Source organism: Bos indicus x Bos taurus, chromosome 12 (genome assembly GCF_003369695.1).
Source record: "Bos indicus x Bos taurus breed Angus x Brahman F1 hybrid chromosome 12, Bos_hybrid_MaternalHap_v2.0, whole genome shotgun sequence".
Classification (NCBI taxonomy): domain Eukaryota; kingdom Metazoa; phylum Chordata; class Mammalia; order Artiodactyla; family Bovidae; genus Bos; species Bos indicus x Bos taurus.
The window spans coordinates 83,467,391-83,495,003 of record NC_040087.1 but is presented as its reverse complement, the minus strand read 5'-3'; the positions used below and the strand labels follow the sequence as shown (position 1 = coordinate 83,495,003).

At 42.0% G+C, this 27,613-nt stretch overlaps 1 protein-coding gene across 2 annotated transcripts in view; it reads right to left on the bottom strand.

The window, feature by feature from the left end:
- Nucleotides 1–27,613, bottom strand: part of MYO16 (myosin XVI) — a 519,236-nt gene that overhangs the window by 395,045 nt on the left and 96,578 nt on the right. The window contains exon 1 of one of the 2 annotated variants that reach the window (XM_027557959.1): nucleotides 24,301–25,025. The exons of the other annotated variant lie outside the window; for it this stretch is intronic. Within the exon in view, the coding sequence (XP_027413760.1) occupies nucleotides 24,301–24,328 (28 nt within the window). The 5' untranslated portion in view covers nucleotides 24,329–25,025. Of the gene's footprint in view, nucleotides 1–24,300; nucleotides 25,026–27,613 lie in introns of those variants that run through there. 2 annotated transcript variants of the gene reach the window in all.

Genomic DNA, 27,613 nt, shown 5'->3' with positions numbered 1-27,613 from the left:
ATCTGTGGATACAGCTGGTGATTCATTGAACACTCTCCACTGTCAAAAAAGGAGCACAGAGGGTTATTCCTAAATGAATTATTCACTCATGATTTGGAAAAACAGAAGCCAGGGCTGTCAAATTTCAAATCCGTACATGTACCAAATATTGCTCTTTTAACACTTTGCTGTTAAATAATCCCCCATGCTTTGATTTTAAATGGTCTAAAGTTTGATTAATTTTATATTGCTGAAAATATACTGGGCACTGCAACTTTCTTTTTAGCTAATTATGGGTGGATCCGTTTTGTCGTGTGTATGCGCTCCATAAATCTGTAAGATAGACACTAAAAATAGAGTTATGGGAAGCATAGCTGTGAGGCAGTTTACTGAAAATCTATGTAACTTCGTCACCAGGGCACTCAGAACAACAGTAGCTGATTCTCCAGGTGATAATCGGAAGGGCCCAGGCAGAGGACAGGCGTCTGAACTGCTCGAGACTGGTTTTCTCCCGGGACGGGAGTCCTGAGCAGGCACTGGTCTCCCGTTGTACGATGGAGTTGACAGGGTAGTCTGCCCACCTACTGAACCTGGGTCTCTTGCCTCATAAATATCCCAGTTCTTTCCTCACTATTTTGACTCTGTTTGCCTAGAAAAAAACACACATGAACCACCGAAGCTTCAACTTTCTACAGACCTCTTTCTCTCAGTAATACAGGAGTTCATTGGTGTGACAAAGACGCACGCTGTATTAAAACAAGGCGTATTTTCATTCTCTTACAAACTGACTATGAAACAAGCCTTGTCTTCCCTTAGACAAGTGAGTGGACTTCATTTGCCAGGAGGTGGGGAGGGTGGGGGAGGAGATTCCTATATATATATATGGCGACCCTCTAATTCTAGATAAAAATGTACAGACAGCCACAGCCAGAAGTCCCTCCTCAGCAAATGTGCATCTCCATATGACAAAAACTGAGAGCCAGCAGACAAAATACGTAAAGGAAAAAAGCCAAGATCTATATTCAGAAATAAATGTGCAACATCTATTAAAAAATTAGTAGCCCCATGCTTTGGCTTTGGCGGGCACCATATAATGTGCTGATTTCAGGACTTTATACTGTAGCAAACAAAAAATACAAACAGTAAGCTAAAGGAATTAGGAAACTGAACTCCTAAAGTTATTCTACTGTACAACTACCAGAAATGCTTTCATCTCAGTTAGAATCAAAGTCTTCATGTGGCCATGGCACACTCAATGTGGGAGATTTTTATGCTTATCTCTCCATGATTGCTGGTGGCTCAGATGGTAAAGAATCCACCTGCAATGCAGGAGACCTAGGTTCAATCCCTGGGTTGGGAAGATCCCCTGGAGGAGGAAATGGCAACCCGCTCCAGTATTCTTGCCTGGAGAATCCCATGGACAGAGGGACCTGGCGGACTATAGTCCATTGGTTTATCAAGAGTCAGACATGGGGGATGGTGGTCCCAAGATGGTGGAGGAATAGGACGGGGAGACCACTTTTTCCACCACAAATTCATCGAAAGATCATTTGAATGCTGACCAACCTGTACACAACAACTTCTGAAGTGTGGTGGAGGACACCAGGCACCCAGAAAGGCACCCCATTCTCTTCAAAAGGAGGTAAGACAAAATATAAAAGACAAAAAGAGAGACAAAAGAGTTAGGGATGGAGACCCATCCTGGCCTGGGGGAGTCGTGAAGGAGGAGAAGTTTCCAAACAGCAGGAAGCACTGTCACCAGCAGGTCTGTGGGGAGTTTTAGAATCTCAGAGGGCAACATAACTGGGGGGAAAAACCCCCCACCGAATACGCACCTAACTGCAACTGCCAGCAGAAAAGTAGCCCAGACCCTTGCATCCGCCACTAGCAAGCAGGGGCTGGACAGGGAGGTACGGGTTGCATGCTTAGGGTCAGGACCAGGCCAGAATGCCCTGAAGACAATCTGAGGGAGCTAACGTGAGATAGCAACCCAAACTGTAGGATAGCCAGGGAGAGAAAGGAAAAAAAAGAGAGAGAACTCTCCCCTGAAAAGCTCTAACTTAAAGCAGAGCCTGGCCCACTCACAGAACAAAGGATTGAGCTAACACCAAAGGAGATCTAGCCAGCTGTGGACTGGTCCTCCCCCCGCTGGTGGCAGAGAGGCAGGCGGGGGACAGCCGGAGTTGGAAGGCAAGGGGCAATCTGGGCACCAGAGACGACATCCCCCACCAAACTGTGAGCAGGCTCCCAGTTGCTAACCATGTCTTCCTGGGATATTGGCTGGCTGACATCTGCCAGGAGGGTCGCAGCCTGAGATCTGCTCCCCAGAGGAGACACATGGCACACCTGAGATGGTACTCTTGCAGCGCACCCGGGAGCGGCCAGGACCACGGAGGTGATGAGACCCACGGCCCACCTGGGACAGTGCGCTCACCACGCACCTGGTTGCCTGAGCTGCTCGGACCTGGGAAGGGCAAAAAACGCATGCAAACGACTGAGTCTGTGCCTTTGTGGAGTACTCAAGAGCCTGAACCTGAGAAGCTTAGACCTGGGAAGTGCACGAAACCCAGGGCCTGCTTTGGACAGATCCCCTTCAGAGCAACCTGGCGCCCGAGCAGTGTAGACATGGAAAGCACACACTGCCGTGAGCTGGGGTAAGCCCAGTGTCCACACACTGCAAGCACTTCCACACATGAGTGGTGTTTGTCTGCAGTGTTCCTCCCTCCCCACAGCACAACTGAACACGTGCCCACCTTCGCCCCCTTGTGTCAGGGTGGAAATTAGACACTGAGGGGCTTGCAAACAGAGGAAGCCAAAATAAACAAAGAAGAGGGAACCGCTCTGGAAGTGACAGGTGCAACAGATTAAAACCCTGTAGTTAGCACTGACTAAGCTTTGGAAGGGGCCATAGACCTTGAGAAATATAATCTGGAACAAGGAACTATCTGAAACTGAACTGACCCCACTGCCCTCAACAGCTCCAGAGAAATTCCTAGATATATTTTTACTATTATCATTTTTTCATTAAAAATTTTTTTTACATTCTTTATTACTCCTTTAATTATTTTTATAACCCACTATTACCTTGCAAAAAAAGAGACCATATTTTTAAAGCAAATCTCATATATATATATATATATATATATATATATATATTTAATTTTTGTGATTGATTTTGTTTTGTATTTTTAATATTGTATTTTTGAGAGTCTAACTTCTACTCCCAATTTTTAATCTTTGCTTTTTGGTATTTGTTATCAATTTTGTACCTTTAAGAATCTAATCTTCAGTACCCATTTTCACTTAGGGGTGTGATGACTGGCTTGATTGCTCTCTCCCCTTTGACTCTCCCTTTTCTTCTCTGGGTCACCTCTATCTCCTCCCTCCCCCTTCTCTTCTCTGCTTAACTCTGTGAGCATCTCTGCATGTTCTGGGCTGTGGAGAAAACTTAGGGAACTGATTACTGGATAGAAAGGTCTCTCCCCTTTGACTCCCCCTCTTCTCCACCTGGTCACCTCTATCTCCCTCCTCCCTATTTTCTTCTCTATGTAACTACATGAACCTCTCTGGGGGATCCAGCCTGTGGAGAGCATATAGGGAATTGATTACTGGCTAGATTGCTCTCTCCCCTTTTGATTCCCCCTCTTCTCCTCCTGGTCACCTCTATCACCCTCCTCCTTCTTCTCTGAAACTCTCTGGGTGTCCCTCACTGTGGAGAATCTCTTCACCATTAACCTAGATGTTTTATCAACTGTGCTATATGGATGAATTCTTGAGGCTACTGTAAGAATAAGACTGAAAGTCAGAGGCAGGAGGCTTAAATCTAAAACTTGAGAACACCAGAAAACTCCTGACTCCAGAGAACATTATCTGACAAGAGCTCATCCAAAAGCCTTCATGCCTACACTGAAACCAAGTTCCACCCAAGAGACAGCAAGTTCCAGAACAAGACATACCACGCTAATTCTCCAGTAACACAGGAACACACCCCTGAGCATTAAAATACAGGCTGCTCAAAGTCACACCAAACCCATAGACACCCCAAAACTCACTACTGGACACTTCATTGCATTCCAGAGAGACGAGATCCACCTCCACCCACCAGAACACAGATGCAAGCTGTCCTAACCAGGAAACCTTGACAAGCCACTAGTCCAACCCCACCCACAGGGAGCAGCCTCAATAAAGAGGAACCACAAACTTCTAGCCTACCCCAAAGGCCACCCCAAATATAGAAATCCAAACAAAATGAAAGGCAGAGAAATATTCAGCAGGTAAAGGAGTATGATAAATGCCCACCAAACCAAACAAAAGAGGAGGAGATAGGGAGTCTACCTGAAAAAGAATTCAGAATGATGATAGTAAAGATGATCCAAAATCTTGAAACAAAATGGAGTTACAGATAAATAGACTACAGACAAGGATCGAGAAGATGCAAGAAATGTTTTACATGGAACTAGAAGAAATAAAAAAGAGTCAATCAATAATGAATAATGTAATAACTGAGATCAAGAGCACTCTGGAGGGAACCAACAGTAGAATAACTGAGGCAGAAGATAGGATAAGTGAGGTGGAAGACAGAATGGTGGAAATAAATGAAGCAGAGAGGAAAAAAGAAAAGAAGAATTAAAAGAAATGAGGACAACCTCAGAGACCTCTGGGACAATGTTTAATGCCCCAACATTCGAATCATAGGAGTTCCCAAAGAAGAAGACAAAAGACAGGCCATGAGAAAATACTTGAAGAGATAATAGTTGAAATGGATTAAAGATCTAAATGTAAGACCAGAAATTATAAAAACTCCTAGAGGAAAACATAGGCAAAACACTCTGTGGCATAAATCACAGCAGGATCCTCTATGACCCACCCCCCACAGTAATGGAAATAAAAGCAAAAATAAACAAATGGAACCTAATTAAACTTAAAAGCTTTTGCATAATGAAGGAAACTATAAGCAAGGTGTAAAGACAGCCTTCAGAATGGGAGAAATAATAGTAAATGGAGCAACTGACAAAGAATTAATCTCAAAAATATACAAGGAGCTCATGTAGCTCAATACCAAAAAACTAAATGACCCAACCAAAAAATAGGCCAAAGAACTAAACAGACATTTCTCCAAAGAAGACATACAGATGGCTAACAAACACATGAAAAGATGCTAAACATCACTCATTATCAGAGAGATACAAATCAAAACCTCAATGAGGTACCATTTCATGCTGGTCAGAATGGCTGCGATCCAAAAGTCTACAAACAGTAAATGCTGGAGAGGGTGCGGAGAAAAGGGAACTCTTTTACACTGTTGGTGGGAATGTAAACTAGTACAGCCACTATGGAGAACTGTGTGGAGATTCCTTAAAAAACTGGAAATAGAACTGCCATATGACCCAGCAATCCCACCACTGGTCATACGCACCGAGGAAACCAGAATTGAAAGAGACATGTGTACTCCAATGTTCAACGCAGCACTGTTTAAAATAGCTAGGACATGGAACTAACCTAAATGTCCATCGGCAGACAAATGGATAAGAAAGCTGTGGTACAAATACAGAGTGGAATATTACACAACTATTAAAAAGAATGCATTTGAATCAGTTCTAATGAGGTGGATGAAACTGGAGCCTATTATACAGAGTGAAGTAAGTCAGAAAGAAAAACACCAATACAATATATTAACACATATATATGGAATTTTGAAAGATGGTAATGATGACCTTATATGCGAGACAGCAAAAGAGACACAGATGTAAAGAACAGACTTTGGGCTCTGTGGGAGAAGGCGAGGGTGGGATGATTTGAGGGAATAGCATTGAAATATGTATATTGTCATATGTGAAATAGATCACCAGTCCAGGTTTGATGCATGAGACAGGGCACTCAGGGCCAGTGCACTGGGAGGACCTTGAGGGATGGGATGGGGAGGGAGGTGGGAGGTGGGTTCAGGATGGGGAACACATGTAAACTCATGGCTGATTAATGTCAATGTATGCCAAAATCCACTACAATATTGTAAAGTAATTAGCCTCCAATTAAAAGAAATTAATTAATAAAAAGAAAAAGAGTCAGGCACAACTGAGCAACTAACACTTTTACTTTCTTTCTCCATGACTGCCAGATTAAACAGGAAAAAAAAATTAGTAAGGGCATAGATAATTTGATCTAAGGGACATCAATAGAAACATGCTCTCAATTTTCAGGGAAAAACCTTTTTTTAAAAACTCATGGATGATTTACAAAATTGACTATGTCTTAGGCCAAAAAGCAAAGCAAATTTCAACAAATATGGAAGAAGTGACATTAGACATTTTCTTAACCCAGTTGAGAATTAGATTTCAACTACAGAAACGAAGCTAAACCTCCCAGTATATTTAAAAACTTGCTAAGTTGCCAATACCACCAAGAGGTGGAAACAATCAAAATGTCACGGACAAATGAACAGATAAACCAAAGGCATATGTATATGGAGTACGTATAAGTAAATTCCACATAATGGAATGTTATTCAGTCTTTTTAAAAAGAGAAATATTATCATAAGCTGTAAAATGGATCGACTTTGAGAACACTATGTTAAATGCAATAAGCCAGTCACCAAAAGATAAATACTATGTGGTTTCATGTATATGAGGTGTTTAAAATGGTCAAATTCATAGCAACAGACAGTGAAACCAAGCAGAACCTTGCAGGGCCTTCCACTGGACAGACCCCTCCCTTGGTGTCACTCAGCTCTTACTTAGAGAGAAGCCGTAGTGTCCTATGCCTTCTCTGAGGTCCACAGAATAAGTTTAATCAGTGAAGTGAGGAAATGTAAAAACAAAGGCAGACAGTCAAGCAAGACAAAATAACAAGAAGACCTTTAGTTCCTCCTGAGCCACATCCTGTGAACTATTTTGCGGACACTAAAACCACCCACCAGTTGAGTTAACTGCATGCTGACCGATAGCACATAGACCACAGACCAGCTGCATCGAGAAGGTTAATGATGTTAAGTCCTGAAATGCTACCTGATATCTCACCACCAGCGATCAGAAGACTGTCCATGAGCTGATCACACACCTTGCAACCCTCTGCCTCATCTTCCTTTAAAAAATTCTTCCCTGAAAGTCACTGGGAAGTTTGGGTCTTCTGAGGATAAGCTGCCCCTTCTCCTTGCTTGGCACCTGCAATGGCTTTAGAATCAGTTCTAGGTTTGAGTACCAGTTACTTCACTGGCTCAGATGGTAAAGAATCTTCCTGCAATGCAAGAGAGCTGGGTTTGATCCCTGGGTCGGGAAGATCCCCTGGAGTTATGGCAACCCAGTCCGGTATACTTGCCTGGGAAATCCCATGGACAGAGGAGCCTGGAGGGCTACAGTCCATGGGGTCGTAAAGAGCTGGGCAGGACTGAGCGACTTTCCCTCTCCTTTTGCTTCACCACAACCTGTAACAGGAGGCATGTACAGCACATTGGGTGGGGGACCCAGGTCAGGAGGCCAGGCTCAGGAGCAGAAGTAGGATGGCGGTTACCAGGGCGTAGGGGAAGAGGGAGACAGGGAGTTGTTTAACCAGTTTAGAGAACCGTTTTGATTTTAATTTTTGACATATATACACTACTGGTGTGTGAGTGTGTGTGTATGTGTGTGTGAGTGTGTGTGTATGTGTGTGTGTGTGTGTGTGCGCGTGCTCAGTCACTCAGTGTTGTACGGCTCTTTGTGACCCCATGACTGTAGCCCTCCAGGCTCCTCTGTCCATGGGATTTCCCAGGCAGGAATACTGGAGTGGATTGCCATTTCCTCCTCCAGCGGGTGTTCCCAACCAAGGGATGGAATATATTTCTCTTGCACTGGCAGCTGCATTCTTTACCACTGAGCCGCCTGGGAAGCCCACACAGTACTGATATCATGTATAAAATAAATAGCTAATGAGAGCTTACTGGATAGCACAGGGAACTCTACTCAGTGCTCTGTGGTGACCTACAAGTGAAGGAAATCCAAAAGGAGGGGATACATGTAAACATATAGCTGATTCACTTTGCTCTGCAGTAGAAACTAACATTGTAAAGCAACTCTATTCGAATTAAAGATTTTAAAAAGAATCAGATTTTAAAGATGAAACATTTTGGAGATCTGTGGCCCAGGAATGTGAACATGATTCCACTACTGGACAGGACATTTTAAATTGGTTAAGGGAGTAAATCATCAGCTCAGTGGACATGAGTTTGAGCAAACTCCAGGAGATGGAGAAGGACAAGGAAGCCTGGTGTGCTGCAGCTCATGAGGTTGCAAAGAGTCAGACACAGCTGAGTGACTGAATAACAACAAAGATAGTAAATTCTATTTTATATATTTAATCATAATAAAAGAAGCAGAAAAAAGAGAATGAGATGACACAAAGGGCTGGATCACAGGAGATTTTAAAACATACATAGACTAAGTGTTTTTTGAAAAATGTAGTTGCAAGCGTATTCTTTATTCCACTTTATACTAATGTTTTCTATGGACTCCAGGAAGGTAGTTTTCTGGGAACAAAATTAACATGCTTACACATGGGTGTTACATGTACACACACACACACATATTTTATCTATGCACCCAACAACTCTCCAAGCATAAATTTCATCCTCAGAATCAGTTGTTACAACATGCTTCCAGAGATATTTTTACTGCATATACAATGACAATGAAACAAAGGAACAGTGAGGATTTTCAAAGGCGAGTATAATCAATTTCAACATACTCCCCCAGAGTATTAAAAAACACCCCTTTAAAGCCTTTTAAAAGTGCTAGATTTTAGCATCCTAGTAATCAAGCTGTAGGTCCATATCCCTATTTGCAGAGCAAAAAATAGTAAAAAGAAATTATATTTGGGGAAGATATGCCAAGCCCAAAAATATCTCAGGATTTAGGTCGACAATGCCTGTCTCATGTAACCCTGCACTGAAACACTGCTCTGAAAAATGAAGAAATAAGCTTAAATAAAATAATTCTTCTCAAGAAAATCAACAATATTTGCAAATTTATGTACCAAGAACTGATTTCTTGGGTTTCCATCCCATTACTAGGGCATACTTTTCTAATGAGAGAATGTAAAAAAAAAAAAATGTTTTCTCTTTAAATGAAAATGGGAATGAAGCAAATACATATGACATAAAAATGACTGCACACTCTTGAGTACATTTATTTTTTACACATCAATCTATACTTTTCTTTTTACTTATAATCTTTGTGTTACCACATTTCTCCAGTAATGAGTGATTTGATTATGATAAACAACTTTTCAGTGGAAATAGATCCACAGTGATAATTCTTTCCAGGATTTGTTCCAGGGTGACAATAAAACTGAAGATTGTCATCCCGAAGTGATGATGTTCCTGGTTTATTACCGAAGTGGATCCACATTTTACCAAATCTACAGTTAACAGAGGGTATCACGTGATGAATGCTCTGTCCCGTGTCATCATCAGCTCCACAGTCACACCCATGTGTTGGTGCCCTGCACACTGACTTACCCTGATACAGAGAGCGCTGAATGACCAGGCTCCATTTTGGAGAGAAGCTGGCTACATTCAGGATCTCCAGAGCCTGCTGACTGACTCCCACCTAGACGTCAACTAGGAAAGTGCAAGTCCCACTCTTTGCGACCCCGTGGACTATACAGTCCGTGGAATTCTCCAGGCCAGAAGACTGTATCTTGTCATATGCACATTCAGTGAGAACTTCTCTGAGGCAGTCTAGCTTCTTTAATATCAGAATTGCTTGCTGATGGCTGAAATGTTCTGCCATATTGCTGAAATGATGCCCTCTTTTCTTGAATGTCCCTGCCTTTCTAAACACCATGATTCCACCACTGGTTATCTCTAGGACTTGGAACTGAAATTGCTACCCTGTCCTTTCAAGAGAGGGCAATGCCACGACATTAAGACAGTCTCAGACAGGGTGTAACTGCTGGGTAGCTCAAAGAGAGGCATTCTCTTTGGACTTACAAGCAACACAATACATTTAGATCCTCTACTCCCAAATATATGTTTTTGAACCCTGCAACTTTAAACAGTTTTCTTCCCTGAATCCGTATCTACACATTTCATCCTTAGTCAAAATCTTCGCTTCTAGTTGGAAGAAACTCAGCTAGCTCTATTCCTGCCAGACGATGTATTTATTAGACAAATTCCCAGGTGTTCAGATAGTCTCAGAATGGGATTCATGCCAATTTCAACACATTAGTCCCCTCCTAAGGCAACAGAACCCATGACTGGCTCAGGGTCCTCACCAGTGAGTCATGAAGCTTCCTGGATTCCTTGAGTCTGGGTTCTGAAACAACAGGGTAAAATGAACATTGTGCATTTCAAGTTCAAGGTCAATGAGCAAATGTCATGTGTGCTTTATTAATGTTAACAGCTCCTTTTTAATTTTCTTTTTTGATTCAGAAGTTTGTGTATGCATCCATACAACGTAATTTCATGGCTGCATGTAATTTTTTTAATGTTACCATTTCCCTGAGTCTTACAAAATTTTCTATTTAAAATGTTACTTTAACGCATAATATTTTATATTTGACATAATTTTGGTATAAAGTATTTTCATTCCTGAAATGTGAATTTCACATTTAATGTTTAATTTTGGCTTTAATAGAGTTTCTGGTTCCTGCCCCCACTCCATTCTTTGTAAAGGGAAAACTTTAGGGAAAATTCAGGTGCTAAAATTTCTATTATCCTTTCTAGAATAATAAATTTTCTAGGTTATAGTTTGCATCTTTTGTGATTTTGTTGTTTGGTTAGTCGCTAAGTAATGCCAACTCTTTCGAACCACGTGACTGTAGCCCACCAGGCTCCTCTGTCCGTGGGATTCTCCAGGCAAGAATCCTGGAGTGGGTTACTGTTTCCTTTTCCCAGGCATCTTCCCAGCTACCACTGCTCTTAACATTAATTTGTAAGACACATTCAGATAAAAGAAATTCTCAAGGTCAATTTCAAACCCAATGTCAGAACAAATAATACAATTCACAGGGAAATCTCCCCGTGTCCAAGATAAGAACTGCCCTTGTCCCAAGTCTTAGTTATCAAATTAAACAACCTTGGCTTTGGTCACTCGCCACTCCATCCTGTTGGTCAGACTTTTCAAAAATAGCCATCTCAAAACTAACACAAATAGGGGTATAATTACTAAAAGCAGCCAAAATCTATATGCCCAGCATCAAAGGGCTCCACCCTGCTCAAGGAAGATTGCCACTCATTTGTCGATCATACGAACAAACCAACCTTCTACACATCTTCCAACTTTACTCCTGTGTTCCTGCTACTTCGTTATGTGGAAGCTGAAACTATCATTAACAACCTAGGGTTGCCCTTCATACCTTCTATAGCACCCTCCTCCTGGCCATCACCTCTCCGCACTCACTGCTTGTGGTCCTAGTGGGGAATTAAAAATGCTGTCCAGTTCAACTGCCCACAGAATTGGAAACACACCTAGGTTGAGTCCACCACCATGGCCAGTACATTGAGGACCAGTGACTGGTTCTGGTGTGGGGATGTGGGCCTTGAGGGACAATTCAGGATGCTTTCCGTGAGATTTGCTAGATGGACACTGGGAGATTAAAAAAAGACGCAGTCTTGTTGTTATAATATCAATTCACTAGGCAATAGGTATGTGTCTCATATCTTCTGAGAAGAGAAAGAAGCAGAGAAGAAAAACAGATAGAGATAGAGAGAGTGCATAATATCAGTTACATCTCCAGATCCCAGATGCAGCAGTGCCTGAAGCCAACTGAAGTTAGAATTTCCAGGTATTTGGACCATTTCCCCCAGGGCATAATGGTAAAGAATCCGCCTGAAGAATCCACCTGCAATGCAAGAGACACAGGAGATGTGGGTTCAGTCCTGATCTAGAGATGGTATGGCAGCCCACTCCGGGATTTTTTCGGAGAATCCCCAGGACAGAGGAGCCTGGCGGGCTATGGGCCATGGCGTCTCAACAGAGTTGGATACGGCTGAAGCTACTGGTGTCTCAACAGAGTTGGATACGGCTGAAGCTACTGAGCACATGGACTATTTCCCAGACATGAAAGCTAATATTCCCTTTTGTGCTTAATTCATTATGAGTTGGTTTTATACCAATGGCAAACAGGCAACTCATAAAACAAACTAGTCCACGAGGATCTTTTCTTCCTTCCTCCTAAACAATACATTCTTATTACCATCTACTTCCTTTCTCTTCTGCCATGACTGTGCACCTTATTCCCACAGAAGAGGAAAGGTTTAACTTTTATGTCATAGTGAATATTTATTATAGATTATTTATTTTACAATAATATGTTTACAAATTTCATAAAATTTGCATGGTGTATGTTTCAGATGTGCTGGGTTTAAGATGGAGAACAAAAATTTCCTTTTGTCTGCCAATTCTCAAAAGCAAGAAAAAATAAAATGAACAGAGAAAGCCCCTCTTCTTTCTAATTTATTCTTTCCCTTCATGGAACCAACATTTTTTCTTCACGTAGACTTGGGATCACAAACTCAGGATACAGGAAATTCATGCAGCCCTGGTACGTGCGTGCGTGCTAAGCACTTCAGTTGTGTCCGACTCTTTGCAACCCCATGGACTGCCAGGCTCTTCTGTCCATAGGGATTCTCCAGGCAAGCATACTGGAGGGGGTTGCCATGCCCTTCTCCAGGGGATCTTCCCAACCCAGGGATCGACCCCGAGTGTCTCATGTCTTCTGCATTGGCAGGAGGGTTGTTTACCACTGGCAACACCTGGGAAGCCATAGTCCTGGTACACAGGTCACAGTCAGCCTGAGTTTTGGGTAGAGTGGGAACGAGGCTGTGAGTGAGTCCTTGGAAAACACTCTTAAGAAGGGCTTCCCTTCTCCTCCTGAATCTTCACCTCCCTGTGTCCTGTTCAGTCTGAACTGGGGAGCGTAGGTCCCTGATTCTAACTTTCTCCACGGCTCCAGCTTCATGTGGTTGGTATAGATCAAGGTGGGAGCAGGAAAGGATGGAGAGAGGATAAAGGGTGAGACAGGGTGTGTTGGGTTCTGCTGTCATTTGGGGCCAAATCCAGTCCTTTCAGTTGCTTCCACCAGCTACCATCCTCCTCTGATCCTGTCCGGAGGTCTGTCTTCTCCTTTGTTACTTGGTATGCCTGTTTTGCAGAAAAGCCAGAGGTCTTTTCCCCAGAATTATTGTAGGTAAAAGAAACAGTGCTCCATATTCTTGGGGAGGTTTGATGGAGAACATGGCGTCAGGAGATCTAACCAGAGGTGGGCAAGACCGAAATCACTGAATGTCAAGAAAGCGTCAAGAAAGTGCATCCATACCAAAGCTTACAAGGTTAAGAGGCCACTGCAACAAAGGAAATTGTTGTGGATACTGGGAAAATAAAGAGAATTTGTGAAAACACAGCTTTGTCACAGAATATTAATGATAGTCATTAGGTGAACTGATAACCATTGATGATGCATTTTCATTTATCAAACATTATAGCATCATTAATATGTGTCCAATGTTATTGATGTAAGTTTGGCTTTACCACTGAATCAGGATTGTTGTAGGATCAGTCTTCTGTTGCCTGAGGGACTTCAGATCTAGCTTAGCTCTGACGCAAGTAAGCCCTGACCTTGAGTAAGGGAAGTATGAGGCTCCCCAGGGGCGCTAGTGGTAAAGAACCTGCGGCCAATGAGGAGATGTACGAGACGTGGGCTCGATCCCTGAGACCAGTGCCGAGTGCTGAGATGGATGAACGCATGATGGATAAATGAGTTTAGTCCTCGTGGTGTAAACTCAGCCCCACAAAGCTAACCTAATGAGTAAAGTTCTTCAGATAAAGAATAATGAACTAGAAATTTAGGAGACGATTCAATCTCCAAATGGCTTTCTCCCTTCAATGATGCTCCACAGGATTGAATTTTACAAGCTTACAATGTGAGGCACCAAGAGTCATACCTTTATCAATCTCGTATTTTTTCTCAGCCCACTTCCTGAGTGTTTCCTCTTTTTCCACCTGCATGAAGAACGGCCAATTGATTTCCATAAAACCAGTCATTAATTTGTATCTGTCTGTCCTGTCACTCCTCATTCCTAGTACATAAATAATTCAAGCTTCCTTCATCCTTCCTTATTCAAAAGACCCTGAAGCTTTTGCCTTTTATTTGTCCTTTCCTCGACCACATCCTATGAGCAAAAGGCCCTTCTAAGCTGAACTAAGCAAAACCAGAGGCAGTTTTAGAATGCACCATTGATTCATGCAATGCCATAATTTCCCTTCTGCATTTTATCATTGTGCTTTAAGGTATACAGACGCTCCCAATGGCCTTTTTTAAACAAAACTATCTGTAGAGATAACATTTATTGAACTGTCTATAGTGACATGTGCATAGTGTTCTGAGGATAGAAATCGATTTAAAACCCAACAGTTTAAGAACCATTTAAATGAACTCTGAAGTTGTAGATGGCTTCTCCTTAGAAAGGAAAACAGAATTCCACTGTGATTTGGAACGGAAGTTTTCAAAGCATGGCACACACAGGGCTGTTCTCCTAGAACATCTCCCATAACAATAGTGCAGGTGCTGCTGCTGCTGCTGCTGCTGCTAAGTCGCTTCAGTCGTGTCCGACTCTGTGCGACCCCATAGACGGCAGCCCACCAGGCTCCCCCGTCCCTGGGATTCTCCAGGCAAGAACACTGGAGTGGGTTGCCATTTCCTTCTCCAATGCATGAAAGTGAAAAGTGAAAGTGAAGTCGCTCAGTTGTGTCTGACCCTCAGCGACCCCATGGACTGCAGCCTTCCAGGCTCCTCCATCCATGGGATTCTCCAGGCAAGAGTACTGGAGTGGGGTGCCATTGTCTGTACAGGTGCTCTTCTAGCATAAATGTATTTATGACAACTGATGAAAACCAAGGTTTCCTTTCTGTCAAAGCTCTTCTAAATCTGCATTGCCCTCGATGTTATTATCATTGTTGCTATCATTAATTTCTTAAGCAATTAAACTATGCTCAAAGATATAAAAACACAAAAACAAAACCACCCCCAACACACAGCCTTTAGTGATAAGTATGGAGTCATAGATGGATGTGAGCTTACCAAGATGAGGAAGTATTAATAGATACAGTGAACAAAACTACTCAAACATTTCCTATCTTAAAAGCGAACTTTTCTAAGCTCCACGTCTCTGGCCACCAACTGCCCTTTCTTTTCTTTTCCTTTTAGAAGAGACCGTCTTCTAACGCCCTAAGTCTCCTTTCATTTTGCTTCCCTGAAAAACGTCCTTGTAACTCTGACTGAGCCAAACTAGACCAATATTTTGAGATAAATGGTGAACAAAAGCATTTGACATTTCAGTGCAATAATGGTATGGAAGCTTAAACACAGTAATTGGGTAGCAAGACATTGAAGGGACATCTACAGAGAACTTTTTAAGGAAGTATGGAAGTAAGACATTAACTTGGGATATTAACTTGAATAGATAAGAACATCAAAATAAAAAAACTGGTATTTACATATAAGTTTGAGAAATATTAGTAAAACTTTAAACAAAAAAGTTGACTTCTGAGAGCTTAGATTCTCAGAATCAGCCTGCGAACCATGCCCATTCTGGTCAAGGGGGTTTGCACCCACTGTTCCTTCTGCTGGGCACACTCTGCCCACAGGTCTTCACACCCTGCCTGCTCACTTTATTCAAACACTCACAGGTCGGTTCTCAAGAGTAGCTGTCCCTTAACCACCTATTTAAAATAGTCCCTTAAAATTGTTCTGTTCCCAGCCCACCCATTAGATCTTTCAGTTCAGTTCAGTTCAGTTCAGTCGCTCAGTCATGTCCGACTCTTTGCGACCCCATGAACCACAGCACACCAGGCCTCCCTGTTCACCACCAACTCCCAGAGTCCACCCAAATCCATGTCCATCGAGTCGATGATGCCATCCAACCATCTCATCCTCTGTCATCCCCTTCTCCTCCTGCCCTCAATCTTTCCCAGCATCAGGGTCTTTTCCAATGAGTCAGCTCTTCGCATCAGGTAGCCAAAGTATTGGAGTTTCAGCTTCAACATCAGTCCTGCCAATGAACACCCAGGACTGATCTCCTTTAGGATGAACTGGTTGGATCTCCTTGCAGTCCAAGGGACTCTCAAGAGTCTTCTCCAACACCACAGTTCAAAAGCATCAATTCGTCCGCCCTCAGCTTTTGTTATAGTCCAACTCACACATCCATATATGACCACTGAAAAAACCATAGCCTTGACTAGACGGACTTTTGTTGGCAAAGTAATGTCTCTGCTTTTTAATATGCTGTCTAGGTTGGTCATAACTTCCTTCCAAGGAGTAAGCGTCTTTCAACTTCATGGCTGCAATCGCCATCTGCAGTGATTTTGGAGCCCAGAAAAATAAAGTCAGCTACGGTTTGCCCATCTATCTGCCATGAAGTGATGGGACCGGATGCCATGATCTTCGTTTTCTGAATGTTGAGCTCCTTCACAGCATTGGCTGATACCAAATATTTTACATCTGTTTCCTTATTTATTCTCTGTCTCACCACTGGTACAGGAATTTCAAAATGTAAGGAAAGCCAGCTAGCTCTATTCTTCTTCTATGCGTAGACCTTAGACCAGGGCTTGGAAAACTATAGTAGTTCAATGATATATCTTGAATGAATAAATATATGAGTTAAGAAATGGATGAGACAGAAGGAAAGTGAAGCCAACTAAAGTGACCCACTTAGTGTAGTTGCCATGGCACACCCATGCCCCTCAAGAGACACTAGTACGAGCCAACCATTGAGGGTATAAAGAGTCCCCTTTCATTCACCAAAGAACCTACAGAAGGGAGGGCATCACATTAGCATAACAGATGCCAGGTAAGGACACTGGTGTGGAACCCTCAGATATAATGAGAAGCCTTTAATTACACAATGTCAGCACTTCGGCAATACATATAGCTATATCATGGACGGGCCATCAGGACACAAGGAGCCTTGACACTCCTAAGAATCTTTATAAAAGCGAAACACATGTCAAAAGTGGAACAACAGACATAGACATAGGCTCTAGTGATTGTTCATTTCACAGTCTTCACAGTCAGTCTTCAACTCTGCTTCTTCACAACTGATGACACGGGAAGAACAGATACAGATAAAAAGTACAGACAGATAGACGGGTAGACAGATGTGTGTGTGCTCAGTCGCTTCAGTCATATCCGACCCTTTGCAAGTCCATGGACTGTAGCTCACCAGGCTCCTCTGTCCATGGGATTCTCCATGAAAGAATACTGGAGTGGGTTGCCATGCCTTCCTCCAGGGGATCTGCTCAACCCAGGGATCGAACCCACATCTCCTACACCTCCTGCATTGCAGGCAGATTCTTTACCCACTGAGCCATCAGGGAAGCCTTACGGGATAGATGGATAGATATTAGATTTGTATATAGAAAGAGATATCTTACATTAAAGATTTATCTTTAGCAACATATTTAATGGTTTCCATCTTGCTCTTAACTGTATTAGGTTTATGAGCCTTAGATTCATCACTAGATGAGAATTTTAAGCATTTTATTTTAAAAGATGTTCAATAATGTAATGTTGATAATAAAATATTTCATACATATAAGAAAGATTCATATATTTCTCAATGTACTGCTATAAAGGTATCACTTTGGGGGAGTTGTGTTACATACTGAAACTAATTGATTTAGCAGAACTATAGATACTATTGATCTACATATCTTATTCTAATATATTATTAAATCTAAACTTCTGAGCAACATTTTTAACCTGATGGGGGATTTTCAAAAAGTTAAGATTAGTTGAATAATTTTAATATTGAATGGAAAAGTAAATTTGACAATATCTAAGAAAGGTATGAAAAATAAGAAGAGACACATTTTATTATATATTGAAATTACTATAAAGACACAGTAAACAAAAGCATAAGGCCCAGAACTAGACAAACAGATCAGCAATGAGGGGAAAAGTGATCCTCATCTTACTTCACGCAAGCATATTAATTTTACAAGGACTAGAATTTAAAATATAAAGATTAAAGTTTAGAATAAGATGTAAAAGATCAATCATTTAGCTTCAGGAAAAAAAGGACAACCCAAAGGATTCATTTTGATATTTGGCAAAACTAATACAATTATGTAAAGTTTAAAAATAAAATAAAATTGGAAGAAAAAAAAAAAAAAAAAAGGAATAAATGAAACCAAAATCTGTGAGACACAAGAGAGCCATTGTTTCTATACAATTATTGGAAAACTAGATGCAAACCAATGCCCAAAGCCAAGACAGAGCAAAAAAATAGGAAATCTCTCTTCACCACATATCCAGGAAATATGACTATTTCTTAACAGAAAAATTACATAAAGTTGATAAGAAAAAAATAAATCTCAACATAAAACGAAAACAGGTTTGAAGAAATAAGACTAATTAAAAAATGGAGAAAATATCTTCATTATTAGTAAAATAAAAATAGAACCTTGTGAGAAACTATATTCCCACCGTGGAGTTGACAACACTCATCTTGAACTGGCAGAGATGCCAACATTCTCTGCTGGTGGTGGGAATCTTGCTATAGCTACTTGGAAAGAAATCTGGCAGTTTCTACAGTACTTAAAGATGCACATGTTATTTGATTCAGCAATACTGTTTTTGTGAATCAATATTCTATAAGCCAAAAATACTAAAATATAATGTTTTCATGCTTAACAAAATGGAAAGAGTTTATAAATAAATGGCTTTGTTGTTGTTTAGTCGCTCAGTTCCATCCAACTCTTTGCAACCCCATGGACTGCAGCATGCCAGGCTTCCCTGTCCTTCACTATCTCGCAGAGTTTGCTCAAACTCATGTCCATTGAGTCAGTGATGCCATCCAACCATCTCATCCTCTGTCGTCCCCTTCTCCTTTTGCCCCCAGTCTTTCCCAGCATCAGGGTCTTTTCCAATGAGTCAGTTCTTCGCATCAAGTGGCCAAAGTATTGTGGCTTCAGCTTCAGCATCAGTCCTTCCAACGACTATTCAGGGTTCATTGCCTTTAGGATTGATCTGGTTTGATCTGGTTTGATCTCCTTGCTGTCCAAGGGACTCTCAAGAGTCTCCTTCAGCGCCACATTTTGAAAGCATCAGTCAGTATGAAAAGGCAAAAATAAATGGCTTAACAAATGCTGAAGAGTGTCACTTAATTATCAAAAAAGGAATGCTCAGATATACCTCCATTAGCTGGAAAAGATGTCCGTGTTGTTAAGGGAGAAGCGGGGGGGACACCTGGGTTAAAGGAACGTATCTGAGAAAATACAGATGGTGTTTAAACCACAGGAATGGGTAAGGTCACCAGGGGTTTTGCAAAGTGCCAGGACCAAGTTCTAAAGAGAAAAGGCTGACAAGGAGGTAGAGGACAAGCTGCCAGGGAATTAGGAGAAGTATCCTAAGAAGTGTAAACGAGGAGGCGAAATCCCATGAGAAATTAACTCACACGAGGAAGGACTAAAGTCTGCTTGGTTTAGACACACTAAGGTGGTTTAACCAAAGCACATTCAGTGGAGCGGTGAATGCACCAGCTTGGGGAGTAAAAGAAGCTGACAAGGTTCATAGGTCATGTGTTTCAATGTTCCCAACGTGTGACCCTGAAAACAAAAAGACAAGGTGTTGGCCAACAAGGAACAGGAGGTGGAAGGGGACTGCTGGACTGCATTTAAAGTGATGGGAATGCTGCTGCAGAGAGCGCTTGGTGGTGCGGGAGAGAGGAGCAAGTGAGAGAGGGAGGCGACAGGTAGTGCCCAGAGCACCTTGGCTTTGGGTACAAGGAGGAACTACTCAGGCTTACACAACACAAGTGAGCACAGAGAACTCACACGCTGGCCCTCCGCAGATGTCACGGTGGGAGGATGCAGCAGTTACATTGACAGTTTCCACTTTCTCAAGCAGGGAGACCCGAGGGGTCTCTAGGTTTCAGCCATCGTGACCACTGGGGGAATACGGTCAGAGTGTGGAAGCATGTTCTCTGTCTGGAGTGAAAGTGAGGTTGGTCTGCTTTTCCTCTGACAGCCTCCTTCAATGACCATCCATTACCGGAAGGACAGAGGAGTTGGAACGCTGGATTCGACCAGCGTCAGACCTTTGTCCCTTGAGTGCAACAGAGGGAGGTGAAGATGACGGAGCGGAGGGGCTTCGGGATGGACCATGGGTCTGGAGTGGGCAGAGGGCGAGCTGGGAGACAGGGGCTGGCATGGCAGCAGCATGAGCTGATGGGACTATGTGGGGGAGGTTTTCAAAGAAGTGAAGAGCATGCACAGTCAGTGCGAGATCTGGGAAGGCATCTTAGCAGAAGGAGCGTTTATGAGAGTGAGTGACAAGAAACAGATAAAGTGACTTTGTGCACTGTAGAGGGCTTCTCAGGTGGCACTAGTGGTAAAGACCTTGACAGTCAATAGAGGAGACAGAAGAAACGCGGGTTCCATCCCTGGGTTGGGAAGATCCCCTGGAGAAGGGAATGGCTACCCAACTCCCGGACTCTTGCCTAGAGAATCTCATGAACAGAGGAGCCTGGAGGGCTATGGTCCATAGGGTCACAAAGTGTTGAACATGACTGAATCGACTTAGGATGCATACACTGTAAAATGTACTTAATGTGCAAAATATCATCCTTTCTGGTACAGTTCCTCCTCAGTTGTCATGGCTGAATTAGCAGTTCTGGAGTCCATCCATTGTAAATAACTTTAATCTTCCTCCAACCACAAAGGATGGTGCTCCAACCCCATGTGCTTAGAGAAGAACCGAGCTAGGGGAGACAGAAGCTTGGTGAAGTCGTTCCAACACTTTGATTCCCAAGATACAGAAGGAAATTTCATGGGGCAGACATGAAGCTTTTGCTCCAGTTTGTTAAGAGGAAACCAGGAGTGCAGTCACAAGATTTCACGAGGCCCTGGAATTCTGAGGCCCACAGCTCACCTGAGCTCCGTTTCTCATTTCTTCTGGGACCTCGGCTAAGGCTTCCGGCCAAACTGATACATCATCTCATCAGGTGACAGCGAATGAAAGTGAGAGTGTTAGTCGCTGAGTTCTGCCAGTCAGACTCTTTTCAACCCCATGGACCACAGCCCCCCAGGCTCCTCTGTCTATGGAATTCTCCAGGCAAGAATACTGGAGTGGGTTGCCATTTCCCTCTCTGGGGGATCTTCCCGACCCAGGGATTGAACCCAGGTCTCCTGTATTGCAGGTGGATTCATCACCATCTGAGCCAACAGGTGTGTCTGGCCAAGTTCACACATCATCCCACCAGGTACGACTCAGAGTCTCACTGCAGACCCCCCAGAAGGTCCTTCTGAGCCACAGAGACGCAGGAAACATCAGCACGTTGCGGTGGTGTTCCTAAACCTTCCTGCTACACCTCACTTCCACAATACGCTTTTACACTCGACTTTGTAACATTTCCGAGTGAGATGTATGGTGTGGCTCAACTGGTAAAGAATTCGCCTGCAAAGCGGGAGACCTGGGTTCAATCCCTGGGTTGGGAAGATCCCCTGGAGAAGGGGAAGGCTACCCGCTCCACTCTGGCCTGGAGAATCCCGTGGACGGGGGTCGCAAAGAGTCGGACGGGACTGAGCGACCTTTACTTTCACTTGTAGCGTTTCTGACTAAGACGTATGGTGCATGTGGAATTTGGTCAGGTCCCGTGGAGTCAGAAAGGAATATGGGTGTTGGTGTGGGTCTAATAAGCCATTTCTTTCTCTGAATAGTCTCTCCTACAGTGCCTTAAAGTTCTGCTTTTCTGACTGTAAAACATGCCCACTGTAGAGAATTTTTAAAACACAGAATAGTTTATCAAAGTAACTGATATTATTATCCTATAATTATGCATTTGATTAGCCATAAGTAATACATAAATATTTATATATAAATGTTTAATTATAATTGATTATTATGCTAATGGGTGATTATAATACCAATTATAATTCATTTTAATCAAAGTTAATTAAATTATAATAACTAATCATTCCATAAGTCAGAGTTAGCTACTGTTGCAATCTGTGTTCAGATCTTTCAGCATATACATACTTTAACATTAAATAATGACCATTTCCACAGGCGACTCAAAGTTCCTTCTAAGGACTCTTCATGGTCTCCCAACATCCTCATAAGGTTCACTCCTAGGACCACGTGAGGTTCTGTTGCCGAATACTTTCAGCTCTGTCTCCTTCCCTGGGATCACTCCACTTCCTGTATTGGAAGGAATCGGTCCATCATGGAAGTGGACACATGGTATCGTGATTAAACAGGGGCCGGAATAAAAAGGCAGGCGTGTGGAAGAAACAGAGCTCATCACAGAAGGAATGGAGTATGAAGAATGGAGCAACCGATCACCCCAGGACCAAGGTCAAGGGAACACAGTGCGATAATATCTTTTGCATCAGGAATCATGATTAAACTGTCGATTATGATCCTTATCAATAGCCCTTGCTGATTCTGTAAATGCCCTTGTTTCCCCGTCTATATTCTAATCGTCCTTCAAGATCAAAGTCAAGACTATAAAATGTCCCTTGAGTCACGGCACATGACGAAACAATGTCTGAGCTCCTTTCACCTGCTGTTCCATCCCACCGAGGAGAAGTTAGCATTTGACAATATCCATGCTGCCTTCACATTTTGCAGCTACTGCCAAACTCAGAGCTAAGGACACAGCCCAATCTTTAGTAAGAGGTTGGCAATTACTCTGATAAATTCATCAGGAACACTTTTTTCCCAGGTATTTGGAACATTTCCCCGTTCATTCATTTTAGATTTCACCTGGACTGCAAGAATGATCTCAAACGTGTCCCTGGGTCAGACATCATCCCTCCTAATTTTCTGAACTTCTAAATTCAGATAATTCAGCTGCAACAGAAGGAACGTAGGGCAGGAAGGGGCAGCCTCAAGTTACATTTGATGACTGACTGCTCCCTGAACCTCCAAGTTCTGGCCACTCTGTCCCTTTGAGCTTCTGTTCATGCCCAGGGGTGCCTCCCACCAGATGGGTGCTCCCTCCCTGGGAGCACCCAGCTCCTTGTAGAAATGGCGCAGAGGGTTCCGGGAATTTCCTCTGCAGCAGCACAGGGAGGGGAGAGAGTGACATTCTGCTGGTGCAATGAAACATGAGGGGCAACACAAAAGCCAAGAGTGGGATCCCCTGTACGTTTCACCAGGATGGGAACCCCAAGATTTCTGGGGTTCAAAGACTCCTCCTGATTCCTAAAGATGCTGCCCATGCTTAATAAATCACTTTCAATTCATTAAAGAGCTAATTTTTAAACTTGCAAACAAGTGATTTTACAAATGAATTGTTTCTGGAGTTAAAATTGTCCTGCAAGCCAAAATCATGCTTCTATGGGTGTGCTGAATAGCATGGAGTTTTTCTTTTCATGAATCATAGAGTTTTCATGCCTATATGTATTCCCCACAAAGGTGACTATTGTCCCTTCCATATTATCGTGATTGTTTTAGGTCCCCTTTCAATATCCATTCCAAACACATGTTCCCTGAATGATGTTACTTAAATTTAACATTATTATGTCTTCTGCCAACCTTCATCTTAGGAAGGAACCATTTTCTACAAATATCATTCATCACTTTCAGACAATGACATACATGTACAGAACTTTACAGAAGTGCTACAGGAGAAAAAAAAATGCATGTCTACCAAGCTATTTTTACCAAAAATGTCTCCCTCTTCATTATAAACCAGAAAAGGCTTAGATGCAGCGTTATCTAGCTCAGAAAATCCTGTTAAAAATTCAGAAACTAAAGAAACCCTTCATGAACCCATGAGAAAAGCCAGTGCCAAACTATTTTTCACCAAACTGGCATCAGTGTGGAGCGTCTGGTCACAGATGTTACCTGAGTCCCTGAGTACGGCAAGGTGAACGGTACAAGGACAAAAGTTTACAGTCAAGGATAAACCCAAGGTGAAGCTCACAAGTTAAGCATGAAATGTAGACACAAGCAGCACAACCCCAGAATAAAATAAGCAAATGGAGTCAGCCACGTATTAACAAGCTAAGTTTCTATGCCCACATTTTATTCATATATGTGTATACCTAGAAATAAACCTTATAAAATTCTTTTTCAATAACTGCTTTTTTAAAAAAATTGCTGTATCTTGTTCTTCAAAAGCTAGAGTTCTAAAGATTTCGATACTATCAGCATTTGGATCACACTGGAATTATTTCAGAATCCGGTAGGAAGAGGACATTCATTTAGCATGTGAAACACCTTTCAAAGTCACCATTCTCTGTCACTCAGGCACATGTGGCATGCCAGCAGACCGGCTGGCATCTGCATAAAATAGTATTTCAAGACCACGAATAATCCGATGAGCCAAAGAGCAAGGTTACTTACAGCACTTGATAAAATGAGAGTGAAACATCTTTCCATCTCAGACAGAAATCTTGCTACGGATTCCAGCATTCTCTTCGGCTACAACTGTCGTCCCCAGGAAATGCATTACTGAGAGCTCCTACTCAGGTGGCACTTTACCGCGGGACGCATTACTGAAGCGAGGCTCAGTTCCACGGCCGTGCAGAAAGCTCCCGACTCATTCTCATTCAGCAGCTGGAGTTCAGATCGCGTCCCCCGAGGCTCTGGAGCCACCACTGCTGCACGTGCTATTGTAGCCCCTTGATTGACAGGGCTCCTGGTGCCAGGAACCCAGGAATAGTCGCGGCTAATTGGTCCTCACAGATACCCCACCTTCCGCCGGCTCCGAGGTGTGCTGCAGTGCGGCTCTCTCTCCCGGTCCTGCCTGTTAATGGCTTTCAGTAGCTTTCAGATGAGGGGGCTGCAGAGAAGCGACTGCAGGAGGGACCCTGAATCTCATTTCTGCACGCTGTCCATGAGCCAAATGTGACCAGATTCTTAGCTGGTCCCGAGCTGATTATTTTTAGTTGCCACCAGTTGCTGTGTGTGAACAGAACATTGATAGTGGCATCTCAGAATAACCACCTCCTAGAATCACAGGTCTTAGGAGCTGCCTCTCCTAATGAGGAAATTGCATTGTGCTTCTCAATCCATCTTGCTGGTTTTCTACGCAGAATGTGAAACTTAAAGGATCCACAAAAAGCTTTTGGTTTGCAACGCTTTACAAATTTAGGTTTGCTGCTACCTCTGCAGACTGCAGTGAATGCCACTGTACAAGCCGGCAAAGTAATTCTCACTGAATTGGATTCAGGAAGAAGGATGTGTATGATCTTCAAGGGTTATTGCAATAAAAAAGTATAAAAATATCATATTCACAATGCAATAGCTACATGAACCAAAGAAAAGGTCATTTATAAGTCGCTTATGAATACAACATAATTTTTAAATTAATTTTTTAATGATGATCTCAAAAAGAAGTTGACATAGTCAAGAAGCTGTGTTTCAAATTTTGAGGGCGTGGGAAGATGAATATAAACAATGTACATCCTTCTAAGACAGAAGCTTAGGTCTTAGGTTCCCTTACTAAGCTAAACTCAAAGAGTAACGCCATTATTAAACCCAAAGATTGTAAAATTCAAGTCTATGCAACAAAGACCATAACTTAGATGACAATCGAGGAATCATTCTATTTTTGGAGTACGACACAGAAGAACGAGTTCAAGGTTTCGATCAGAATGGCCTGATTTCATATTTAGATTCTATCCCTCACCATGGTGTCAAACTGGACAAGTGATTTGGCTTCCAAGAGTCTTAGCTTCCTCACCTACAGATGGCAAGTACAAGTCTTAACCTTTGCTGTGAAGGTCCGAAAGATGTATATACAAATTCTAGTTGATATCATTGATTTTCAACAAAACGGGAGCATCAGCAGTAACAAGGAAGTGATTGACATTTAGCTATATACCAAATGACTACTATAAACACTTGAAGTGGTTTCCCCAAGAATTAGAATGAGGCTTTCAGTCATTATCATCAATGCATAGTCCTCATTTATTCGTTCATTCCGTATTACTTACTGAAAGTCATTGTGATCAAGTCACCATTTTAAGTGCTTTTCAGGAATTAAAAACATGTCTAAACCATACCCTTTATATACATGGATTATAGAGTCTACTGTCTAAGATTTCCTTATGTGTTTTGAAATGATTTCTTATAAAACTATAAAAGACAACTACATGTATCAGCTTCCAGCAAAGAACAAAAGTCTCTCCTCTTACTTTAACACAAGTCTTCACATACACACATAGTAATACGACTTTATATGAATATCATTCAGTGTCTCTTTGGGGAAAGTACAGCTGATCTTGATACAGCTGTCCCCTCCTCTGAACAAAAGGTGATGTGTGTTATCTATATAACCTCCATTTCTTTGTTTTCTGCAAATTGCACATCTCTACATAATACATACTCAACATCCTAAGTGAGTCCTATGATACCATTTATTCATCGAAAGGAAAAAAATATAATGTATGAGTCAGAGAAGCATGGTATATGCTTGGCAAAGAAAATATGAAGAAGTGATTGAAAATATGATTGAGTTGAGCTTGAAAAATCTATTATTAAGTAACTTAAGCCATGCCTCCTACAAGAGCTCTTGTGTGTGTGTGTGTGTGTCTGTGTGTGTGTGTGCACATGCGTGCTCAGTAGTATCCAACTCTCTGCCTCAGCCATGTCCAACTCTTTGCAACCCCATGGCCCACCAAGCTCCTCTGTCCATGGGGTTCTCCAGACAAGAATACTGGAGTGGGTTGCCATTTCCACCTCCATGGGATCATCCCAACCCAGGGATTGAACCTGCGTCTCTTATGTCTCCTGCATTAGCAGGCAGATTCTTTACCACTAGCATCACCTGGGAAGCCCTATAAGAGCTCTTATTAAAGTCTTCTGTGAGAATTATCATCTTTCCCCATAGATCAGGGGCTCATTACCAAATGTGCTTATTATGGATTCATTACATAAACATTTGACAAGTCACTGACTCTTGCTACTTGAAGTACATTGGGAAAGGTGACTTCATCCTTGCCCTCAAAGAGTTTATAATCTGGTGAAACATATGCAATCAAGTTAGGACAGTGTAGTGTACTAAAAACTCTATGACAAGAACTGTGTGTAGGAGCAACATCCAACCTACTTTTGGGTTAAATGAGACTATCACCAGAAAGTTATTCTTAGCTTTATCAAAATACTTAGAATCTGGTTCATATGGATTTTTTGGTTTATAATAGATTTTTATAGTAAATATAAAAAACTATTATAATCAATATATAATCTATATATAATAAGTCTATTATAATTTGGTTTATAATAGATCTTTTCAGACTGAACTCAATCATATTTTCAATAGTATACTTTCTTTGCCAGGCACATACCATACGTCTCTGACTCTCATACATTATATTTTTTTTCTTTTTGATGAGTAAATTGTGTCATAGAACTCATTTGTCTTAAGATGTTTGTCAAGTATGTATTAGGTAATACACAATATTATGTATTATGAACTGTAGATACATCTAATTCTCCTTGATTAAGAGTTTCTCTCATCTTTTCTTCTCTCAGAACCCAACACTCATGCTCAAAACACTAGTAGAATTACGTTTAACCACACAGAAATATATCTTTATATTTTCCATCATTATCAAACAAAACGTAGCTTCTATTACAGGCATGATAACTGAGGAAAAATAAATTTGGCTCTATTCACTTCACTTCCTTTATAAAAAATAATGAAAAATAC